Here is a 25885-nt window from a genome sequence, read left to right on the forward strand (position 1 = left end):
ATAGCTGTGGGATATTTATGAGCCTCTTAAGTAACCATGCTGCTGCCTCAGCTAGCTTTGCAGGTAGTGGTGGAGACTTTAATGCCGTTTTAGATCTAATACAGTGCTAGAAAACGATTCAACATCTGACCCTGCGGTATCAGGACAGGAGTGATGTGCCACAGGATATGAGAAATCGGATTGAAAAAAAATATGTGCAGTATGGCAAATTCAACTAGTCATTTTAGAACATATCAAAAACAGGCCAGGTCAGGACAGGTGTGTTCATAGGACAGTGCCTGTACAATAGACACAATAACGATGTATTGATGGATAACACAAAGGCCATGTTTTCATCAGTCTAGTTGCTGTGTTAAATTTGTATTCTGAGGAAATCCTGCTTATTGAATAGGTTTACGTTACTGTGAAGCCAGTGTTTGTCTGGAGCTGAACTTTGATTTATGCTGCATTGGGATTCAGGTGATTCACTGTGTTTGTTGTTGGGGATGTAGGTAGAACAGTGGAGCAGAGAGTAATAGGTCCCTTGCTATGTCCTCAGTTGTACACACAGTTCATAACTGCTCACTGAGCCACAAAAAAATGCAGGACTCAGTGCGTTAGGGGATTCAGATTCCTATGGGATCGGAGCGCGATTGGATATACCCTGTCTTACTTATTCACTGGCTTTCTCATTGTCTCGTCCTGTGTTTGCCTCTGCCTGACTCACCCTCTGTCTCCTTCACTCATTCAGTCGACACACACTCTCATATAGCAAATATATATTGAGACTGTATGTAAAGGCAAAAAAAGTAATTTCCCCTGTCAGGGTGAGCCTGATGGGATTAGCCCGGTTATTATCTCTCAACTGTGAAATACCATGAACACATCCAATATCCTTTTTAGGTTCTAGCTCTCCATATGTACTGAGGTTTTCCTCTCTATATAAAACTGAAAAGAAAAACAAACTCAGTAATGGATAATGAACACTGTTAAGCCACAGTTATGCAAAATATTTTCTCAACAATGTAACAAAGATATAACTTTGACTCCCATGAAATTGTAGGGGAAAAAAACATGTTCTCAGTGATTAGTTGCATGATCAGTATTGTTTTCTGGGTGTTAACCACTTAACAACACAGTGTTCTCTTCAGTTATTGATTAATACAAAATAATGGTTAGCCATCAAGTGGGAATTGGGCAAGGTTATTGGTCAATGTCCGTGACTCAGCGTGTCCTGTTTCTTATGAAATGTACTTTCCGTTGCAATCTTTTATTATACTCTGCCCTTTGAAATTTTAATAGACTATCAATTAAACTACAATATATTACTGACTTGATGAAAACCAGAAAGCAGTGGGTCCACAAATACCTAAACATCCCAACACTGATATAAAACAGCAATCTCAATCTTTGCTGCTGACATTACTTATACATCTGAGGTATGTTTTGGTGCTATGCTTTTGCCGGGCTAAACAGACAACAAAAATGTTGACCATAATTCACATTGAAGACAGAATTTATTGTTGAGATTAATAGAGAAGATACCTTATATTTATATCTGGAAGAATAAACATCTGATCAAACAGTCTCATGATGATCTTTCTCAGCACCATTTAAGGAATAATAAAACTATTCTTATTGCAAAGGCAACACCCTGGGCCATCTGACTTCCATCAAAGGCACAAAGCGGAATGTTGCATAAGAAATGGTCTCCTCAGGAAATAATAACAAATGTTAAGACAGAGATGGGTGTGTGCAGTATTGTTTTTTAGTTTTGCTTTAGGAAGCAGAAGGAAATCCTGAGGAGAATGCCTGGCATGGCAGACGGGGCAATACAGCAGGAAACCAACGTTTCAGTGAGTAAGTTGTGACCATAACTGAAGGTTAACATGGAGTCAACATTCTTGTTCAGATCATAAGGATTATCCGCAGTCAGGCATTAAGGTTGTAAGCTCCCCTTTTATATAATGAACTCCCCATAAGCAGCAGACTGTGGAAAAGAATGTGATTAATATGTTTACGTTTTACTTGACATTGTCCATATATGGAGATGCGTAAGAATCTAATAGAGTCAGTCTTTGTGTTTTACAACACACTGATGGGATTTATAATGCTGTGAATTCATAAAACAAACAAAACGTATATAATATTATTTGGTCTTCTGTAATTTCACACTGCCAGGCTTCAGTGGATCTGTTTATTATTTCACTTAATTGTAGTTGAGTTGTTTTACTTGTTGGGGAGGACATTTTTAAGCCCCCCTTGGCTTTCGTCTTCTGTACATATCATAGTAGATGACATAAAATAATAAAACAAAATGGATGTTTTAAATGAATAAACAAATAAATCAAACTTTGGCTGTGCTGTCTGCGGCACGCTGTACTCAGTATCCATTTCCTTTTACATCTTGTCTACTTGCAAACAAGTGTATGTAGGCTACATAATGCAGCCCTGCTTGTCCCTGTGCATCTCCAACAGCAAGCGCTGAGACATTGTGATGAGACTATAGTGGAAACAGTAACTAGACAGACAGTAGACAAACAAAGAAAATGTATGATCAAATTGCTTTAAAAATGTCCTAAAAAGGCGATCCTGTGAAAACTGCTGCACAACTTGGTCAGCGTCATCAAATGTATTATTGTCAGCTGTGGAGAAAGATGTAAATGTCAGAGGGAGGATGTGTGAAAGTGCCTATATGCATTTATAGAAGTGTGGAGCAAGAGATTGCAAATCATACACATAACCAACCATTCCTATTGTTAAATCAAATGTGACTTTGCTGATCTTTTCCTTGCACTGTGATGTTATGAGTTCTTTCAATATGTAAGTATGCACATAATGAAGGTTTGAATCTATAAGAGGCTGTGAAGGTTTGGAGCATTACGTGAAACCCCAAAGGAAAGTTGAAGAGTTTTTTACTGTGCAGCCTAAGGAATTTTTAACTTGGCAACATCACATAGTTGACAAAATGATTCATGCCTTTTGTACGGAGTGGTACCATTAAGCTGCCACATGATGATTAACAAGGCATTGGGTTTGGCTGGATGAATTTGTGAAATTAGTTTGAATGATCCAAAGTCTAAAATGATGTCCTCATACTGAAGGAACTTGCTACAGCAGAGAGAGCAAGGTTCATTGAAAATGTCAGGAATGTGGCTGCTGAAGATGTCCGGATTTGTGTGGGCGATACTCTCCTGGGGGAGATTTCTTCTTGTATCTCCTGATGTACAGTGACAGGTACCTTAAGTCCCCCAGAGAAAGCAAATGTTCAGAGGCAACAAAAGGAAACCAGTAAGGAAGGGCACGAACATGACATGCAAACAACACAGCAGACCACATGTTGTGTTCTGTTGCATTGTCCTGTAAGAATTTAACATTTACCTGAATTTGGCCTTATTGATTAAAATTGAAAGCAGAATTAAGATTCCTATAATATAAATGTAAATTTCCACCATTATTGTTATTTTTCAACTTTCAAAGAAAATTTTCCTCTTAGAACCAAGTTGGTTTTTATGTTTTTGTTTTATTTGTAAGACATTGAAAATGATATGCATCAGGAAAAAAAAGTCTTTTTCAACTTGATTAGATTTTTTTAAGCCAATGACAACAACTAAAACATCCTTCTATTTTCAAATTGCCAACTTGTTAGGAAGCAAGAAAAATGTCTTTTATACAGCTGAACAAACATGTATTATATAACTTCTCCAGGTAAGACGTGCCAAACAAGGTTTCAAGGTTTTTTATCCAGTTTATACTGCAAAGTGTTATTCCTTATAAACCATTTCTCTGGAAGCAATTTTAATTAAGCACTATGTTCTCTTTGTCTGCAGGATGGCTCAAGACAACGTAAAGAAAGAAAGAAGACTGTATCATTCAGCAGCATGCCCACTGAGAAGAAGATTAGCAGTGCAAGCGACTGCATCAGTGCAATGGTGGATGGCTCTGAGCTGAAGAAAGTGCGATCCAATTCCCGGGTTTACCACCGCTACTTTCTCCTTGATGCCGACATGCAGTCTTTGAGATGGGAGCCCTCAAAAAAGGAATCGGAAAAGGCCAAAATAGATGTAAAATCCATCAAGGAGGTTCGCACAGGGAAAAATACTGACACTTTTAGAACTAATGGAACCTATGATCAGATATCAGAGGACTGTGCTTTCTCAGTTATCTTTGGGGAGAACTATGAGTCACTGGACTTGGTGGCGAACACTGCAGATGTAGCCAACATCTGGGTTACAGGCCTCAGGTACCTGATCTCCTATGGAAAACATACCTTGAATATGATAGAGAGCAGTCAGAACAACATGCGGTCATCTTGGCTAGGTGAACTTTTTGATGAGGCAGACGGTAACAACAGCAAACAAATAACAATATGTGCTGCTGTGCAGCTAGTGAAAAAGTTAAACCCTGGGCTCAAAAATGTGAAAATCGAGCTTAAGTTTAAGGAGCTCCACAAAGCTAAGGACAAAGCAGGTTCTGATGTGACAAAGGATGAGTTCATTGAGGTCTTTCATGATCTTTGCACCAGACCAGAAATTTATTTTCTTTTTGTTCAATTCTCCAGTAACAAAGAATTTCTGGATACCAAGGACTTGATGATATTTCTGGAGGCAGAGCAGGGTATGGCACAAGTCAGTGAAGACACCAGCTTAGAAGTCATTCAAAAGTATGAACCGTCCAAAGAGGGCCAGTTAAAGGGTTGGCTTTCTCTTGATGGGTTCACAAACTATATTATGTCTCCAGAGTGCCATATATTTGACCCTGAACAAAAAACTGTATGCCAAGACATGAACCAGCCCCTGTCTCACTATTACATCAATTCATCCCACAACACATATCTGATAGAGGACCAGTTCAGAGGTCCCTCTGATGTGACGGGGTATATCCGTGCCCTAAAGATGGGCTGCCGCAGTGTAGAGCTGGATGTGTGGGATGGGCCTGATAATGAACCTGTTATTTACACTGGTCACACGATGACATCACAGATTGTTTTTCGCAGCGTCATTGACGTCGTCAACAAGTATGCGTTTGTAGCATCCGAGTTCCCACTGATACTGTGTTTAGAAAACCATTGCTCCTTAAAGCAACAAAGAGTCATGTTCCAGCACCTCAAGAAGATCCTTGGAGACAAGATCCATCTAGATCCTCCAAAACCTGAGGACTGTTACCTCCCCTCTCCCTTAGAGCTGAAGGGAAAGATCCTGCTGAAGGGTAAGAAACTGAGCACAAACTGCACTGCTTCAGAAGGTGAGGTGACAGATGAGGATGAAGGGGCAGAAATGTCTCAACGGATGAGCATTGAGTCAGCAGAAGAACAGAGTATCGCACCTAAGAAATTCCAGCTGTCGAAAGACCTCTCTGATTTGGTGACCTTGTGCAAGTCTGTGGAGTTTAAAGACTTCCCAACATCTTTCCAGAGCCAGAAGCAATGGGAGCTCTGCTCTTTCAATGAAGTCTTTGCCAGTCGCTGCGCCAGTGACTTCCCTGGTGACTTTGTAAACTACAACAAGAAGTTCCTAGCCCGAGTTTACCCTAGCCCCATGCGGATTGACTCCAGCAACATGAATCCTCAAGACTTCTGGAAGTGTGGTTGCCAGATTGTGTCAATGAACTACCAGACTCCCGGCCTGATGATGGATTTAAACATCGGCTGGTTCCGTCAGAATGGGAACTGTGGCTTTGTGCTGCGTCCAGCGATCATGAGGGAGCAGGTTTCATATTTTAGTGCCAACACTAAAGATTCAGTGCCTGGTGTTTCCCCACAGCTCTTGCACATAAAGATCATCAGTGGACAAAATTTCCCAAAACCCAAAGGCTCAGGTGCCAAAGGAGACGTAGTAGACCCCTATGTGTATGTGGAAATACATGGCATTCCTGCTGACTGTGCAGAACAAAGGACTAAAACCGTCAACCAGAATGGGGACAACCCCCTGTTTGACGAGAGCTTTGAGTTTCAGATAAATCTCCCAGAGCTTGCAATGGTGCGCTTTGTGGTGCTTGACGACGACTACATTGGGGATGAATTTATCGGCCAGTATACGATCCCCTTTGAGTGTCTCCAGCCAGGTTTTCGCCATGTACCTCTACAATCTCTGACAGGGGAGGTTCTGCCACATACATTGTTGTTCGTTCACGTGGCAATAACCAATCGAAGAGGAGGCGGTAAACCACACAAAAGGGGACTGTCTGTACGAAAGGGCAAGAGGAGTAGAGAGTATGCCAGCATGAGAGTGCTATTGATCAAGGCTGTGGATGATGTCTTCAAAACAGCCATGCTGCCACTGAGGGAGGCAACAGACCTCAGAGAAAACATGCAGGTAAGACATTTAAATCAAACTCCATCTTAAACTCTGATGTGTGCGATACTAGGCCAACAATTTTGTCATGGATGTCTGAGATATCTGCATGACCTATTTTTCCATTTACAGCATGGGAAAGTTTTTCTGTGGAAGAGTAGACTGAAGAAAATGTAACCCCAAGTCAAGAAGTCCAGATTATAACCAGATTTACTACAAAGAAACTTGAGCACCTAAAAAAGGCTCCCACTTTGGAAAGAGAAACACAAAACCGCCATGCTTTACTTAATCATACTTGATTTAACCTTTATGTGGTGTGCAGTAGTCAAAACAGATGCAGGGAGACAAGTTGGAAATTATTATGATATTCAAATTTGAATTTTAGATCCTTGAAAACAGTGCAGCTACACAGATGATGCTCATATCATTTAGCAATTCTGTTTGTTTGTTTAAACCAACACACTTGCTAGTTTAAGTGACCTCCACTCCAAACAAATCCAGCATCATTCCGGACATTGGAATTGAGAAAGCTTTAATGCCACAGAGATAAAACAATTTTTAATTACTTCATTTAATGTGGTTGAATTTCCATCACATGTGTGGTGTTCAATCCTTATGAAGTCTGTAAAGAAACATGACACTTTGAGAGATGCTTTTAGTGTCACAACACTTTGTGGTTGGTCTCATGTTGTGTGTCCTCAGGCATTGTATTAGGATTTATTTTCGTAGTCCTGTTTATATTACACTCATTGTGTGATAACAAACCACTGGCCTTGAGACTACAACACATCTTGGCCGTCCTGTCACAGTTTGTCCCTCCGGTTGTTTATGTAGGGTTTAAATTTGGCCTTTCACAGGAAGGCTAGGATTTGTGTGTGTGTGTGTGTGTGTGTGTGTTCCATTTCCGTGTAGTACTGCTGTCAGTCCAAGAGGATTGAGTGTTTATGAGTGGCTGACAAGTGCCAAAATGAAGTTCTCACAGGTACTGAGTGAACTTCTAGCTACTTTCTCTGACACGGTGCTTCTCTCAAGGGTTGTGTTTATATATTTAATTGGCTCAATGCCAAGCTGAAACGAGGAAAATTATGTTTCTTTTAGGAAATGTATAAATGGTTATGCATTTATTTAGTTGGCATGCAGTAATTTCTCTGTTCTCCCTGCAGAATGCCATTGTGTCCTTTAAAGAGCTGTGCGGCCTTTCAGCTGTGGCTAACCTGAAGCAGTGCATCTTGGCCCTTTCCCCTCGATTAACTGGACCTGACAACAGCCCCCTTGTGGTGTTTAACCTCGCTGACCAGTACCCCAACATGGAGCCCCAGGGTTTGCTACCAGAGGTCCTGAAGAAAGTCGGCACCACCTACGAGATGGTGAGTAGTAGTGGAAGAGAGTTGTGCAGTTTCTGTGCACATCCTTAACAAATGGAAGCAAGCAGATGAATCAGATAAATTATAGTAATTAAAAGTTCAAAAGGAAGAGAGAAATGACTGTTCTGTGTGGGTAAAAACAGAGCGGCTTTTACTTCCCCTAATACAAACCTCAAAGGGTATAAACGATAATGACAAGGGAATCAGAAGACATCTGATGGTAATCTGCTTTTGTTTTGATTTAAATGCACAAACTTTGTTCCTCAACGTATGAACTGTGGTTTTGAGGGGGAATTGGTGGAACTGCTACTTCTGCATCTATCTATGTATCCATCCATCCTTCAAAAAGATAAAGACACCTAACCGAGCAAACTAGCTCAGAGTCCAATCAAATCAATACCTCTGGCTTTACTGGACTTAATGGGGACACAGTGATGGTTAGGTAATGGGGCTGGAGCTCTGTTAAGTAATAAAATCAATGTCCACAAGTTATGCAACATGCTATCGAGGCTATTCCCAGACAACTCCATTATCCTTAACACATCCTGTCCTCTTACATTGATTCTCAGCACATTATGAGCGGGTTGACTTTCCAATTCAGGGAGAGAGCCAGAATCCGCTGCCAAAGTCAACTGGCAGAAGAGAGCAACAAGTGTAATACTTTGTTTGCTTCATCAGATGTATTTCCATTCTTTTGGCTTCACCATTATGCCCCCAGAATATGTATTTATCCCTGTTAGATTACATTGTGTTCAGCATCACTGTGTGAGCCCAGCTGTTTTTGTTGTCACACACTGTAATGTGAAAACATAATGGTAGGGGCACACGTGGTGTAGGTAGCATCTAAAAATAGTTGTTTTTTTTCACATTCTTTGTTGCACTTAACAAAAAGAGTGGCACACCTGCAAAGAGTTGATAGTAATCTAACTTGTTATGGAAACAATGCATTGTGACTGTGTTATTTCTATGACACGTTTCATCCCTTGGGAGTTGAGGGAGAACATCTGAAGAGTGATGATGCTGAAAAGACTCAGGCGCAGACCGATTAAGGTGACCCCTCTGGTCTATTCAGACTCGGGAGTGGAAGGCTACGTAATTGGCCCTGATGGAAAGGAAGGAAGATTGAGTGGAGGGAAAGAAAGGGGGGAAATTGACGGGTGTTTGGGGAGTAAAATCGAATAAATTAAGAGCAAGGGCTTAAGTGGTCTAAAGCTCTAGGCCTTGATCATCAGCAGAGTGCCGGAGGAGACGGGGAGCAGGAAGGTGTTCAGCTGAAGGAAAGCTGACGAGTACAGAAGCATAAATGAAACAAGTAAGCCAAACTTAAAGAGTTTTAAATAATGTATGGAGCAGTAAACTTACAATTCAGGCACTGTGTCAAAATCAACCGCTGGGAGTCAGCAGGCTTTCGCTTCCTAATTGGCAAAAAATAGAATCTAGGTCTCAATCCCTGCCCATTCGTGCGCTGAGGAAAAGGTGGAGAGACTCAGCATGATGCCAGCTTGTGGTCTCAGATAATGTGGTCTGATCTCTGTTTTTGCTCACAACAGATGAACTGAGGGCACATTCTGTAAATAGAGATGAGATAGGAATGCTCCTTTGAAACACTGAACAGGGAGAAGTCCATATGTTAGTCATTCTTTGTCTTACAATATGCATTTTAATAATTATTAGAACTATATATAATGATCAATATTTCTATCCACCTACATATCAAAAATAGTTTTGTATTCATAATAAAGGTTTAATTTTAACAAATTAAATGCATAGTGGTATTGGTAAGCTAACATCAACTTAAAACTAAATGAGCATTTGTATCTTTTGTTTAATACAGGTAATAATTATAATAATAGACCTTAACATACCCACTAAGAAAAGGTAGTCTTTAGTGTGCGAATGGGGCACAGTCCACCCACTTATCTTGGAATGTGCCTTTAAATACATCGAGATGCTGCGTCTGCCACCAACACGGTAATTTTGTCTCCCATCAGGGAAGTAATCACAGCGTGTGTGACAGCTGCAGCTGCAGAGTGGCACAAACAGCCACAATCACTTAGTCATGACTGCTTGTAACATTACATGGTGATTCACTTCATGGGTTGGGTATATACACTATACAGTGTATCAGAGGTTGGACTCTAATATGTGACCATGCCAAAGAGGCTGCCTCCTCATATTTTGGGTTAGAAAATCCCTCACCTTGCCATCCATCACGAACAATCTCAAATATTTATTGCAGATCTAAATTCTGATGACGTTTTAACTTTTGGAGTTATTTATACAAACTTCAAGAAAGTTTCATGGTACAAAAACATATTGCATAAGCATGTGATGATAAGAAGAAGACGGCTCAGCAAAAAAAACATTGAGAAACAATTTTTAGTATGAATGCTTGAGTTGCTGATTAACTGTTTTTTAATCCCAGTGCTCTTAAAGGAAGAGTCTGGTGGGTTTTTTCTTTTTTCCTGACGTTAACAAATGTAATTTAACGAGCCAAACTGTTTGTCAGGAAGTGTTGAGAGCGTCACGATAACAGTGTCAGTCACACGCCTACTTTTTCCTACTAATGACTAAAAAAATGGGTCACAAAAACATACTTTTCAAAACAGCTCTACAGAATAACTACATGTGTTATAAGCAACAAGTCTTTTTCAAGATCTGTTCCCTTTAGATCTGTACATTACCATTAATGATACAGTCACTGCAAAAATATAAATATAAATTTAAGGTCAAATGACCAGCCACTGGCAAAAGTTGTCCCTATATACAAGGCGAGAGCGAGAACATTGGTTGAGGGGGCTAGTAAATGAAACAGAGAGAGAAATAACAAAATTCATCGTGATACAATTCAATTTTTGATTGTCACATTCTAAAGCACAAATAATACGTTCAGACATCCAGACAACTCCAAAAACCCTGCAAGGAGCCACATTGTTGGATTTTGTGCAAATGCAGCCGAAGCCAAACTACATCCTGTCCGCTCTCCTTTGCATGTGTGTGTTACCTCAGCCAAGCCCTCTATCAAACAGACACACACCTGCAGCTCTTTTATACAACCGTGACACAGACAGAAAGCAGAGGAGAAAGACTGAGACTGTGATGTAACCTGGTCGCAACATTTTTTTTTATAGAGTACCGGATTTTATTTTATGAGAAATCACAGGAAGTCCACTCTCTTCAATTAGATCTATGTTTCGAAAACGGCTCTTTACAGGAAAACCCTGCATAGGCGTTGTGCACCCGTCCTCTGCTTGGAGGGTTCTGCGCTCTGAGACGCCCACATTTCAGGTTGCTGTGGGTTAGCTGCTAACTTCTGCATTAGTCTGCTTAGTCTTTCCTTAACTAGCTGTTGTTGCTTTACGAAATAACAGCAGATTTGCCTTGATTTGGCATTAATACAGCCTCCAAACTGTCTCTGACACCTCCCTCCTCCTCTACTCTCTGCTGTTGCTGTCCAGCCACAGACTTCCGTCTCAGGGGCATGATGTTGGTAACTGCTCTTTTTTCAAAGAGTGGCTTAGTTTCACTGTGCTTGAATTATGATGTTTTTCTTTCCTTCCTTGCTGTGTTGGCAGCAAAGCAGGGCAGTTTAGCTTTGTGTCATGACCTTGAGGTGCACTTATGTCACTTAGGGAGTGTACAAGTGAATGTACAAGTCAATAACAACAGTGCTGCATACACAGTACCCATCAAGCACTAATTGAAATCAAAAGCAACATTTGGCTACATATAGTATATCATCCCCTTCAGACAATTAAGCTGTTACAAAGATTATGGGAGAGAAGGATCCAGATGGTCTGTCAGGCACCCTGTTCTCTCAGTGCTTATTTACCTCTTTTTGTGACAGCCTACATATGCATCATTAACCTCCCGAAACTCTGCTGCGCTGCCTTCCCTGCATAAGGAAACCGTTTTTTTTACATTTAATATGTAAATGGATCCCTTTGAGTCTGCTTTAAAGGCCACCATGAGAGTTTTAACAGTCTGCAGGTCAGCAGAGTTTGTGCACTCAATTAAGGCTGCGCATAACACCACAGGAGCTAAATTTAGACTCCCTCACAGCTGCAATTTCACAGATAACACGGTAGCAGCCTGTTTCAAATTGACTCACATGTTTAATTCCTACTCAGATAATAATTATTTGACCTTGATTATCTGTCTTTTCTTTTTAAGACATGCTATTAAAACCTAGTATCAGGACAGACAGTTGTATTTTTCTCCTGAAAACTAGACTCTGTTCCCGTTTGAAGAAAAGCTAACTTTTAATAAACACCATAATTGCTCGTGTCTCCCTGCTTCTAATTTTGGCTTTAAAAAAGGCAATTCAGCGACCACACCCACCAGCGTGGCTGTAATAACAGCTTGTCTCTGAGCCTGGCCACCAGACGGAGACTGCTCCCTGCTTTATTGTGGGAAGCCAGTTTTGCTGATGTGGAAAATAAAATAAGAACAGTATGTTTGTCTTCTTTCAGGTGATCCAGACAAGCAAGACTCTGCTGGAGAACTCTGAGGGGGTGTATGACAGGATTCTACAAACCCAAAAATCAGGTAAGAGATAGAAGAATGACAAAGGAAACAACCATAAAAGGCAGTTTTCCCTGTCATGAGTCATCCCGAATGGTGTCATATTGTCCCACTTTGTCTCCAAAGCCACACAAAACAAGAAGACTTAGTGCAGAGCTTATTACACCTTATAGGTGAAATTACCATATGAATCATGTTGCAGTATGGGATCCGGTCACTGTTTCTCTCTTAAAAGCGGTGTTTTATTCACACCAGTATCTGGTGCTGTGCTTTATGCAAATCTCAAGGTTTGAGCAAGACAACATCAACAAACACTGACGACAGGCCCACCATCTATAGGTCTTCTACACATCGAACAAAAAGATTTTATATTCAGTTTCTGGGCTATTACTGCAGGTCTGCAACGTACTGTAGTTAGCAGATGTTGGAAATTCTTGTCTGAATATTCTTTAAAGGTATAATAAGTAGGATTTTTCCTTGCACTTTGTCAACAACGCATTCAAACTGGCCCCTCCTCCTGGGCTCACTCTCGTGCGAGAACACGCCCACCCCGCTGACAGCATCACGGTTACCTTTGCGCTAGCATGCTAACTGCCGTGTTCGCCGGTCTGAATGGGGCCCAGTTGCTAATCTGAACCACTCCCACACTCACCTATACGCTGTGATTGGCTCAGGGAACCACAACAGCGCCCCTCCTGAACACGTCCCGTGCAAAGCAAAACAACAGAATAGATGCAGAGGGAAGGGTCTCACGAGGGTCTGCACACACACTCACCAACACATGTATAGAGGCCCATAAGTGATGATCGATATTATATTTTATTTGAAAAAGACTTTTATTTTTCTAGAAAAATCCTACTTATTATACCTTTAAGTCAGTCTGACGGGGGTGAGATGATGGGGTTCGGTTGATTTGTTTTTTAAAGATGCTTGCAAAGCAACAAAGTACATAAATAAGCACTTCAAAAACAGCAGATAGGTCTGACCACAGAGGTAAATTGTATATCTACAACTATACAGTTACGGCTGAAAATAACAAGAGAAGTAAACAAGTTGATTTCGCAAAGCGTAATTTCTTCAGACTGTATGATTAACTCAGCCTGTTGTCTAGAAATGACTGTTTTTGTTAGAGGGACATCACTGTGATTTGGTCTTTACCAGTTAGAACCTCATATGTGTATTTGATGTTTATGCAATCTTGGATTTCCTGCCTATTGTAACATAATGACTGTGTTCATCCAGGGGTGTAGTAACTCCTTTTAGCTTTTCTGGGAAGCAGATTTTGATCGACAGCTCATCAGTAAAGGCTCTGCGCAATTCAAAATATGTACACAAACAGTCTCAAGAGGGAAAATATTGCCATGGGAAGCTGTCAAAACACAGACAGCTCTCTTCCTCTGGCGTGTTTGTCTGTGCGCCTGTTACTTTGAAAGGTCAGTCTTTATTCAGCAACAAATCTTGTTTAATGTAACAAGTGTTGCGGTCTAGGTGTTTGGGTAAAACCTGTTGTTAAGTGATGAATCTCAATTCTGACATTAATGTGCTTATTAATGCAGCATTATCAGGAAATGAATTCCGTCTTAGTAACAAAGAGGGCTGGTTCATCACTGCGTAAGCCTGCTTAAAGCACTAGATGAGAGTGGAGGGGAGGACAGACGACCATCATCACCACAGCTCAGCTTTATTCGTCTGCAGATGGATGACAAAATATAAATATATATTATATATAAAATATTACATTTCTAATGTCTTTGCACATCAGAGGAGGACTGTCTCTTTAAATGAAAAAGCTTCTTGCCCTCTTCTTTCCTTCAACTACATGCCACTTTATTTTAGCTGTTTTCTATAATGTTCACATTCGGTTGCAGAATGTGCTCTTGAACAATGACTTCTGCGTGTAGGGCTGTGCGACAAAATGATCTCGATACAGGATCGTGATAAAATGTATCGATAACAAAGATGAATTTGACAGTTTTACTCTATGGATGGATCTAATAGCCTAACACAGAGTGGAACTAAAGGCAGCAACAGTTAATGAGTATGCGGTTTTATCTTGCATGCCCATTTTCTGCAGCAAAGCATTGTTCGATCTCCTCGTAAAGAAAGTGGATGTCTTAAGCAAAAGATCTTTCGCATAAAGGGATGCTCGTCAAACAGGCATCATGGTCAAACTATATATTGTGATATACAACGATATGATCGCTATAGAAAAAACGTGTGGAATATACTTTAGTCGTAAAAATGCCCTTCATTTTTTCCCTAATCAGCATCCGTCTTGGGCTGTTTTCTCCACCACCTGCTGTTTTGCCAGCAGTTTACAGTATGAAATTATTCATGATATAAACAATGTGCAAATGTTTTGGCTCATCACATCAATATTACATATTGTTTGATCTGTATAGCAAATTTACAAGTGTGCATTATCAACTTTTGTGTTGCCTGAGTTCTACCTGTTGCTTATCTTCCATGGGACTATAAATACACTTTTAAATATATATTATTATAAATATAACTTGTTTAAAAATATTTAACTTATAAAGGCCTGAAGCAGAGTTCTTTTCTACCTAATTTCTTACTCATGTTTACACGATGCCATTTGGTTATCAGTGAAGTTTTGTTTGTGGGTCAGATGATGCTCCATTTCTGAGTTGTGAGTTTAGAAACAACAGGATGTGATGTAACGATCCTTTCTGCTGTACAGTGAGTGCTAGTCGCTATTGATGAATGCCTTTTCAGAATGAATGATTCTTTTATGTGAAACAATACTCAAATGAATAATACAGCAGAGTAACTGCACAAGTAGACAAAACCTTTTTCACAAGCTTCCACAAAAGCTTATCGGTCTCAAAGCAGCATTATATGATTACCTACAATCAGCTGAAGAAGATTCAACAACAAACAGTTGCAAACTAGGACACAACAGATGGCAAACTGATGAACTTGAACGTTGACTTATTTTCCATCCTGAACTGACATCATTTTACCCCAGCGGTGTGTGTATAACTGTACATGTGGGCTTGCCGATGTACTTGTTTGTATTTGTGTGCATGTGGTATGTTTTTCTTGCACTTGTCTGTTGAGTAGAAACTGGGTCAGTACAAACCCAATTCCCCCTTTTACAGCAAGCGGAACGTTCTAGCAGCAACAGCTATTAAAGTTGTGAATAATCCATCACATCAGCTCAGACAGGGCCCACTTTACCCTCAGAAAAAAACACGCACACAGAGGCAGTGTCAGAGAACACAGTCAGGTGTTTGCAGCTCGAACATGGATGTCACTTCCCTCAACCTCCACCTGCTCAGTTTCCAATTAGCATTCAGGGCAGCTGGATGGCTGAACCTGCAGCAGATAACAAGATCAGCACTCAGGATGTTCTTAAATGCCAAGTGAAAAATGATGGAGTGCAGAGTGGCGCTGCTGTGACATTATGCAGAATACAGAGCAGAAAGCCTATGTTTAAGTTACACAAGTTTAAATACATTTTAATGTGGATTCCCCAAGATGTCTCAGTATCTGGGGCAGTGCATTACTACACTCTGTTTTCCTGAGGCAGTTTACTTTAGGAGCATTTTTGTTGTATTTGTTGAAAGTCTCTTTACGAACTGCACATGTAATAAATGTGCAACACCTAAGTCAAAATTGTCAGAGAAAGGTAGACTGATGTGGTTATTGATGGCAACAATGCATGAGCTCTTCTCCCCAAGGCTTCATCCGTCCTGCATTATAATTCAGGCAGTGCACGTTCATTCACCTGGGGGAGTCTCTTTGACATTTCTGGATATTTCCAAAATCCAGCTAACTCTTGCTTATTTCGCCAAAGATTATCTATTTGCTCATCTTTTTTTTTAAATCCTGTTTTACGAAACTCAAAGGTTGAGATGTAGTGCAAAGGAACCTTACGGTAAATATATAGTCATAGTTTTACAACATTTGGTCAACACATTTTATGATCTATCAGTTGTTTGTTAGTTTTAAACCAAAGATGCCATAGATTTGCTGGTTCCAGCGTCTCATATGTGAGGATTGCCTCAGTTTTTCTGTGCTATTTATCATAGTAATAGAATATCTTTGGGTTTGGACTGTTGGCCAGATAAAACAGGTAATCTGAAGTCAGTTTGGGCTCTGGGTATTGTAAAGGGTGTTTATTTGATAGTCTCGGATCCCATTGGCTACAGTCTGACGACAATATAGCCTCTGGGAACACTGGTGAACATGCTGGGGTAAATGAGAAACGACTTCCAGTCAAGACTTCCTTCCCCATTTGCTGCATTATTCACAGAAACAGAACCCGTTTTTCCCGTGATTGACTTTAATTAACGGGTCTTACCTTTGCCGAAATTTCAACATCATGATGCAGATCAGTAAAAAGTCAAAATGACACTTTGTCAGGTCTGTCCTCAAGAGGAGAGGAAAACTAGTTTAATATTGCTCGTTTGTTGAACAGAGGTCGGATCGATCATTTCTGATGCATTCGAGGAAGTCAGGAAATCTGAACGCTGGACGGCTTTCGTGACACAGCGTCAAGGGAATTTGTCTCAAGTTGAATTTTAGATTTAGAACAGATTGTTAGCTGTTAGCATGCAGATGTCTGTTTATAGAGATTAATAAGAAGCTAAATCAATGTCAGATAGCTGCTGATGGGAGCCGGGATGTCATTACGGGACATTGCGTTCCACCTGCTTTTGCTCTCCACACGGACTGTCCTGCCTACGCCGCAGCCTGCTGATACGTGATTGGTCAATATTACTCTGACTCCAAGCGTACTACAAACTGAAACCAGAACACTTGACGGAAATCAACATCACTGCCTATCGATTCTTCACTTCTATGAAGAATCTGTAGACAGCAGATGAATATCCTGGAAATTGTTGAGAAGCAGCCGTAGTTGTAATTGTCATTATTATAAATCAATCAGTGGTTTCAGCCTTCCTTCAGTGTTTTATGTCTGACATAACGCTCAATCTGTGGCGTTCTGATATAAGCAGATGAAACCGCCTCTTGTTGAAATAATTATAAAGAATCATTCCAATGAATATTTTAAGTCATGCTCCTCTGATCTGACATACATACAGTAGAGCGTCTGCCTTTATTGCACAGTTTCCGTCTTGCAGCATTACCTCACAGACATCAGTGTGAAACGCCTCGCTGAGAATGAGCTTCCCCAAGTCTTGCCTGCCAGACTCCATAAAATGTTGCTAGGCAACCTCCAGTGTGAGAGAGAGATGGAGGAAGCGGTGCACCTCCTTCAGCACAGTCATGGTTCACGTGCACCGCAGCAGCAGTCAGTAGTTACGGCATGGCGAACTGAAATTGAAGAGAGAATACTTAATTATAAATTAAATCTGCTCACCTTGTTTTCCCTTAATTCTCTTTTACACACAAACACACACACCTGGACCTACCTGCATGTACACAGCAGCTCAACCCTTTTTGTCTCTCTGTGTCCATGTTTCTGTTCTGTTAACTTTCCTCATCAGCGGTATCTTTTATAAGGTCACAAAAAACTCAACTCGTGTTTTGAATTCTGTGAACTTTGATTCTGTCGTCACAGCTGCAGGTGGGTCGTGTGTGGAGGAGGCTTTTGTTTATAACATAACGTATCAGACAAACATGGTACAGAATGACATCAGTACTTCTCACAAGCTTTTAAGACTGTCATAAGCAGGCTGCACCTCAGTCAGTGCATTTACTGGAGCGATGTCGCAGAGGACGCCTCTCTCTCTGTACGTGTGTGTGTTTCTCTGCAGAGTGTGTGTAAAGTCCCCCTCGCAACACGTACGGGAGGGGAAGAGTGTGAGGGGAGGAAGTCCGCTAATTATTGATCCCAGATGGCGTAGTTCTCCTTGACAGATTAAAAAAATATAAATGCTTGTAACGATCGGCAAATATACCTGAGAGGCCCCTAATATACCTGGGCGGCCCATCCAAGTATAGTCAATGTGTGGGAAACACAGGTGCGCTTTATGAGCAGAGATGTGATTTCAGGTCAAGATGATAAATGTGTCAGTAAATTCTGCCGGTTATTAGAGGTTATTTTCCCGCCTGAGATCCGGTGGCGGACTTGTTTCTTCAGCTGAGAGGCTCTTAAAAAGCCCAACCCCACTCCTATTATGGTGATCTCACACGAAGGGGGTCTCTCTCGCGTGCTCGCCACGTTTCCATGGCAACAGCACCAACAGGGACCAGGCCGACTCTAGCTGATATCGGAGCTTCAAGCGGAAACGTGTGCGTTCTCTGTAGGAGTTTCCAGAGCACAATTGTTACGCAGCTCTGGGCTTTGTGCGTAGTAGGAACTCTGCCTCATCTGCCTTTGGTTTATTTACCTCCCAGGCTGAGGCTGCCTGTTGCTGCAGCGTCAGAGCTGCACTGTACAGCCAGCTCAACATTAAACATGTCCTTACTCAGACTCAGTCATGTAAAAGGAAGGGAAAAAAAGAAAGGAAGAGAGGAGGTGGGAAAGCTCCTCGGGAGACAAATCCCTCCTCTGTTCGATGCCCTGATGCTAATCCACAGTGAAAGAACGTCATGTCTGTCTGCCTACACTCCATCTCTCCTCTGCCTTTCTCTCCGTTTCCGGGCCTCTTTCTTTTCCCTCTCATCCTGCCTCACTGCTTCCTTCAACTCTGCTCGTTGTTTTCTTCTCTGCCTTTCACTTATCTAGCCTTTTTTGCTTCCTCCCTTTTTCTTTCCTTTTTACATTTCACCAGTTTGTGCCCACTCCTGTCCCTCGACATCCCATCAACACCTCGTTGAGATGTGCCACTGTGCTTCACTCTCCACTTACCGACATTTCACTACAAGATATTGATTTCAGAGTTAGGAGTTATGGAGGGCACACCTGCTCCACAAACTGTGCCCAGTTAGAAGTGAAAGCACAATGACAATGAATGCAACCCGGGGACTTTTCTTCCTGTCAAATAACTGACACCTGCTGAAAAGAAATCTATTTTTCACACTACTTCTAATGTGATAATGTGTTGGGGGGATTTTCCAGTCAAATCTGTAGTCCATTACACATGAAGAAATATTACTTTTGATGGCACTACCTGTAGTTGTCCCTTTAAAGCCACAAATCCAGTGTATCTTCTTGTAGTTTTTATATTTCATATATATCTGACAATGTTTATAAGCTACACTTGTTGAGTATGAATTAAGTTTCTGTTCGGAAATATGTGGCAAAGTTAAAAATATTAAAGCTGTTGTTAAAACAGAAGTATGATATCTGACTCGAAGCAGCAGGTCATACATCATGACCTGGCATTGCTTTAGGGTCTAGGTCAAAGTTCATGAACTTCATCGGACTGTTTATAGGGGTCAGAGCTCACTGATTACTGAACAAAAACACAAATATTTTTTTACTGATTGAGGGGAAACTGGATCATAATTCATGGATACATTTGGCTGCTTAGCCTGAACTCTCTGTGATTTACTTAGATTCCTTAGTTGATGGATTGCTTAGTTGTTTCTGTTAGCTAGCTAGTTCAGTTTGAGCTGAGACTAGAAGCTTGGAGCACCGGGTAGTGTCAGCGTTACACCTCTAGCACAGAACTTTACAGGGTCGGGAGGAAGAGGAAGGAGCAATTCAAGCCATGGGAGGGGGAGGACGCAGCGGGGAATCCTTGCAGGGAGCAGCAACGGAATTAGCACCTGACATAGCACCAAACATAACCCCACTCAGCAGCCTCCCAGTGAACACTGCTGGACCTGGACAGACAGAGGCCAGTTTGACAGCAGGGAATACAGCACCGAGGTGATTTACAGCGGCTGCGACCAGGACTTTGACTCAGGGGACCGCAGAGACAGCGAGGTTATAGGGGGGTCAGCCCCTGGGCGGCTAGAGGCAAAACCTGGCAAGAAATCCAACTCAGTCTCTCTCCTGTTTCAAAAGAACCATAATAGAGCAAGTGTTAGAAAAACACAGGCTGAAGTGGGAAGTAATCCCACCTAAGGTCTACTTTATATCACACCTGTCATGCACTTCACCTTCACCATCAGCTATCTCTTGTTATCATCACACTGCAGACGTACAGTTAGGAGAGAGGAGTCTTCCTCCACAGCCAGAGAAGCTCTGTACTTCCGCAAACTCCACTCCTCTGCTGCAGGAGCAGGCTGTGAAATGTTGACAGTACGTGTCAGGGTCTTTGCTCTAATGCGTTTCCTCACAGTGACAACAGGCTTAGCACCCAGTCACATCTCCCAGACTACTCCAGTCACCTCACAGCTGCTCCTCTGTCTCACAAACCAACATGAAATCCCAAACATTAAGTCTGACTCTACACTTGTCCTCTTCCCTCAGCGATGGAGTTTCACGAGAACCTCCACGACTTGGCCGTGAAGGAGGGGTTAAAGGGCAGGAAGCTGCACAAGGCGGTGGAGAGCTTCACCTGGAACATCACCATACTGAAGGTGAGATTTTCATTCTTGTTTCCACTGTCCTGCTCCAACATGTGTTACACTGTTGTCTGTGTTTTTCTGTTTGAGTAGCGTGCACTCGCCACATTGCACACTGTAATTTGAAATGTGTTACTTCTCATGTGTCCATAACACACACACATGATCAGAGGAGGTCAGAGGTCAGGGTCAGCGCCCTCAGGCAGTTTTCCGCATGGAAATTTCCACAAGCTGCTGTAAGAAGCAGCTTTATTCTAGTTACATGACAGCTCCTGTTAGGGCCGGGCCACAGGCTGGTGTCGTGAATGTGGTCGAAGCTCGTACACAAGGGGTTATAACCGAGACCGTGGTGCTGAAAAATAATAGTAATACTTGTACTCAAACAGTTTCTAATGATCCAGGTTTTATCCTGTTTAAAATGCCAGCTTCCTCCTTAATAATCAGACACCATTTGATTTTTGCACCATTCATTGAACCAGTCATTGTTCTCATGTTAAAATACAAAAGGGCTAATAAATGCAAGGATACAAGTTGCAGCTATTATGACACTGTACTTATTAGTTCTCTGACTCCCTGCTGCTTGTGCATTTATGATTGTATGGCTGGAATCCATTTTCACAATATTTTTGTTTTATACAGTATTTACATGTTATTTAAAATACATGATGCCATGCGTGAACAATGTGCTAATCAAATCCACATTAAACGTTATGAAGTTCATCAGGAGACAATATTATAATTCAGCTCTGGGAGTTATTAGGGCACCTAATCTAAGACACGCTGCACCTCCTGTATTTATCACACCTTTTATTTCACCCTCCACTGCAAACACAGGGGGCAATTATTGCAGAATAACCTGCTGAATATTTATTTGTATTTGCACGTGTTAATTAGGATTTCCTCACGAGTAGCTCAGCTATAATTTATTAACTTTGTCCCCAGGCAGTAGAGTGGGGCGAGCGTGTGTGATTCATTGTGTGTGCTGCATTTTCTGTCCATGTTTATCTGGGGCTCTTCGTATATGGATCTTATTGTTGGCAGGCTTACAACGTAAACAGACCTGAGCGTTGTGATGGTCATTAAAAGCGCATCAAGTGATCGACTTAAAGCTCCTCAAGATGAAAGAGTGGCTACAATCCAACAAAGCTTTGGATTCAGTACAAAGAGGTTCCTTTTTCTACAGAGACACAGCAGTCATATCTTCTTATTGTTCATCACAGGACCTTTTACTCAAAAGGGCTCAATGTTTGCGTGATACTTAACAGAACTGCTGCGCTGGAAAGAAATACCACACATGCACCAGTGAGGGTCAATATAACTTATTTTGCCTTCAGGCTTAATTAATGATGTCAGTGTGAAGGACGCCCCCCCAATCACTCCCCTGATGAATTCTCATTGTTGCCTTGTTTCACAAGAACAGAATAACAAGTTAGGGCTTACATTAATTCATCTATGCAGTTGGCACACATGTAAAGTGAAGATACATTGAGAGAGACTGCAGTTCTGATACTTAATATGCTGGTATGTTTCTTTTCCCCTCTTACCCTGAGGGTAAAAATCGTTTTTATCGACTAACCTGACATCAGAAGAATCACCGCAGCACCTTCTAATTGGCTCATTTAGGCTGTTCTGTGGTTTATTAAACCGACTTTATTTTCTTTGTGGATAATTGAAAGATGATTAAGGGGTTGATTTATTACAGCGCTTGAAGCTTGGGAAGGCAACCTTGGAGAAACCAGCAAGAGTAAGCTAGATTTTAAAAGTGCCTATGCAAAAGATTACAGCCACGAAGGTGTGCTGCCTCACTACTGGTGAAGGACGAATCGCAAGAGAGTATTGAGGCCGAATTAAATGATTACATTGGCTTATTACAGGCCTGCAACAGCCACAGATACCTGCCTACCTTTGCTTGTGCATTGAAGCTCTGCCTTTGTGAAAAACCTTGACTGCTGTGGCTTCCACTTTATTGTGCCATTTAATTGAGATCTGTGCCATGTTGGAAGTGTTAGTAGGTCTGATCAAACAACAGACTTTTATGTAAAAGGAATTCAGGCCATTATACAGACATAAAACAGAGATGTGAAGCTGACATAATATCTAGGTGTTCATTTGAAACCAGCACAACAAAGTTCTTTTGTTCTCTTTCACTCTGCTGGTGTCACTTTTCTAACACTTTGATCTGTCACTCCCCCCCTCAGGGTCAGGCAGACCTTCTGAAGCACGCCAGGAGCGAAGTCCAGGAGAGCCTCAAGCAGATCCACTACGCCGCGCTCACCTGTAACCTGAGTAAAGGCGGATCAGTGGGCGGCTCCTGCGGCTCCGAGTCCAGGAGCAGACGCAGCCTCGAGGCCATTCCTGAAAAAGCCACTGCGGAGGACGAGCTCACTGATGAGGACAACTAAAGACCCACAATCCTGCTCTCGAAACCCAAAGCTCTCTGTATCTTTACCCTGGCACCGCCATCGCTCTACACGCCGTGTTGTTCACATTCCATCGAGTACATTCCTGTATCCCGAGCACAGCTGCAACCTCTCAGACGTCTGCTTTGTAAGCATCAATAAAATGCCACAACTGCTCCAGGACAGAAATGCTACTAGAGTTCAGAGAATTACTGTCATTGTTTCGAAGTCTTACAATGTTTAATAGCTGCACTGAAAGCTTTTTTAAAAAACATTCGCTCCTCATCTGATGCTGCCTCGCCATCGTGTGCTCACATAACACCAAATCCTAACATCCAGCAAATACAAAGGGATAATATGTAACAAAAGGCTAATAATTATCCAAATGTGAGACATAATTCCTGACTGAAAAGCATACAAGTGTCTTCATCTGCACATTACATTCGTTTGTTGCCCTCTCACCATTCCTCTCCGCACCCTTTTTTCCTAATTTCCTGGGTGAGCTGGGAAAGCAGACGGAACTACCAGCCACATGACCGTCTAAGACATTGACCTACTGTTCAGAGACATTCACTTCTACTCAGCAGACCTGGGTGTTACACAAGGATGACGTAGAGAAAGGAGCCCTGGATTGTTGTAAGAGATTTCTAAAAGCACAATTTTTCGGAGTAATGAATGTAACAGGACAACAGAAACGAGGACAGAACGGAAGAAGAATGAAAGAGAAGAGTTAAGAGCTGTTTACAATTCTGAACTTGTCCATGTTCTTGTCTGCCAAAATAGTATAATATACTATGTGTATATATGGAGTTTCCTGTTACCTTTTTTTCTGCAGAGTGCATCATTTTATTATTGTATACTTGGAAATATAAGATTTATTTTATAAAAGATATATGAACATGTGTGTGGAGAAACAAAAATGTTTTATTTGTCTGTAGATATCTGATAACAAGGAGGAAGTGACCTCAGAGTTTTCCCAGTGGAGCTTCGACACGTTGAGATAGAATGTATTCATACTGTTTGTGGTGCAAACAACAGCAAAGTCACAAAAATCCCAACCAGCAACTGCATGAGAAGGAACCACACAGGGTGTCAATAACATGCACTCAAAAAGAAACCGTTTGGACGTCGACACATTTTCATATTTAAGCATTTCATCTGGGAATATGTTCAGCCTTTATTTTTAGACCATGGTCCTCCCACTTCAGAGTGCTAAAACAGCTCCAGTTAAATAAACGCTGTGCTCCAAGTTGTCTGCAAATATAAATATTCATTTCAGAGTTTGTTTTTTGAAGTTCAAATATTTTAAAAGGTGCCACATTTTTACCAATCCCACTGTTATTTAAGCTCCGGCTGCTTTAAAATCACATTCCCGTGTTTACTAATTATCTGGTTCGGTTGTTTTGTAAAAGCGGCTGATTGAATGCATCTCAAAGGAAGCTGAAGTGTCTGATTGCAGGCTCTGAATGGGAGGTCATGTACGAAAAAAAGGCTCTGGTTTCATTTTTATTGTGCTGTTTAAGCTATTAAACATTTAAACGCGTGTTGCACTGTCAGATACTCATGAGCGTTGCTGTGTTTCATCTTGCAGTCACTGTTCAATGTGCAGCTCACCCACTTTCAGTGTTAGGAGATTGTCTGGGGATCACTGTGTAGCAGATGTGGGACAGCTCGAGTGGCTCCCAACAAGTCAGAACACTCTGATGATAACCCTTTTAAGAATTTAAACTCAGGTCTGGTGAGATGGTTGAGACAGATATGAACTTCAGAGTAATAACAGCTTCATAACAGTAGCCTTAGATCTACATGTTCCTGTTTAATCGTGCTATATTACAGCTGTCTGAAACGTACACATTGCTTCAATATAGTGCTGTTGCTTTTCATTTAACAGTCCATATTTGTACCCTTTGTTTGACTATGAAAGTAGAATGTTTATGACATACTATTTGATTGGATGAAGGATTATTCAAAATGATCAGGATATGACGTTTGACAGAAGATCAAATTTAAGGAGCAGTTCACCCCTGGAAAAAGCCACTGTCAGTCAAAGTTGGTGTTCTCTGTAATCGATAGAAGCAATAATATTTGAAATTGGCGCCATAGCTGTGGAGAAAGTTGTACAAACAGCTCGTGGTTTCGCCCATTCTACATTCCTACAACACCCAGCATGCATTGCGCCTCTGCCTCTGAAAGGAGCGGCCCAGCGAGAGATGCTGGAGTGAAATACTACCGCTTCGCTTCAGGCGACGGCTCAGAGCGGGACAGAATCCAAATTCTGATGAGAACATACGGGTGGATCGTCTGAAAAATCTTCAGGTCTGCAGTCTACATTTCAAACCTGACGATTTTAAACGAGACATGACATCGGAGGCGGAGGTTTCCCAGGGCCCATTGGTTTTAAAATGCCCATTTTTTTTACAATGATGGCATGATAGGACAGGGTGAAAATCAGCTGGCCCTTTAACCCAGTCTCATACAACATCCCCACAGTGAGCGAGGTTATAATGTTCAGCGTTTAAAGAGATTTTATGATCATTTCGGAGGCTGTAGTTTACGGTTCCATTGAGTTTTATTGAATAGTTCTGAGAAGTGTTTCTGATGTTTGTCCCGTGTGTTTATTGTAATGAGGGTAGATTAAATATTAGAAACACCTCTCAGTATAACCCAATAAAACAGAAACACAAATACAGCTTCCAAAACGGCCATAAAGTTATAAACACACAACTCTAACTCTGAACATAATAACCTTCATGAAAGCAAGTTATTGCAGATCTGTTGTAAAACAATGATTCTTTTCTCTAAATTGAACTAAACGCTTGTATTGCATTTGTACTCTACGTCACATTGCTTAATCGCTAATGTTATCTAGTTTTTAAAACATCAATGCATAGATGCCCTATAATGTGTCCCAGCTTGCATATTGAAAAGTGCATTT

The 25885-nt window shown here is 41.4% G+C and overlaps 1 protein-coding gene across 1 annotated transcript in view; it reads left to right on the plus strand.

Moving 5' to 3' along the window:
* LOC138583942 (inactive phospholipase C-like protein 2) overlaps window positions 1-24489 on the plus strand; it is a 38054-nt gene extending 13565 nt beyond the window's left edge. Inside the window, exons 2-6 of the mRNA XM_069656015.1 lie at window positions 3810-6293; window positions 7436-7639; window positions 12109-12184; window positions 20457-20566; window positions 22750-24489. Coding sequence (XP_069512116.1) covers window positions 3810-6293; window positions 7436-7639; window positions 12109-12184; window positions 20457-20566; window positions 22750-22953 — 3078 coding nt within the window. The 3' untranslated portion in view covers window positions 22954-24489. The remainder of the gene's footprint in view (window positions 1-3809; window positions 6294-7435; window positions 7640-12108; window positions 12185-20456; window positions 20567-22749) is intronic.
* Window positions 24490-25885: the final 1396 nt, after the last annotated feature.

Source organism: Semicossyphus pulcher, unplaced genomic scaffold, assembly GCF_022749685.1.
Source record: "Semicossyphus pulcher isolate SPU_LCO1_2020_fin unplaced genomic scaffold, fSemPul1.0.p SCAF_9, whole genome shotgun sequence".
NCBI lineage: Eukaryota > Metazoa > Chordata > Actinopteri > Labriformes > Labridae > Semicossyphus > Semicossyphus pulcher.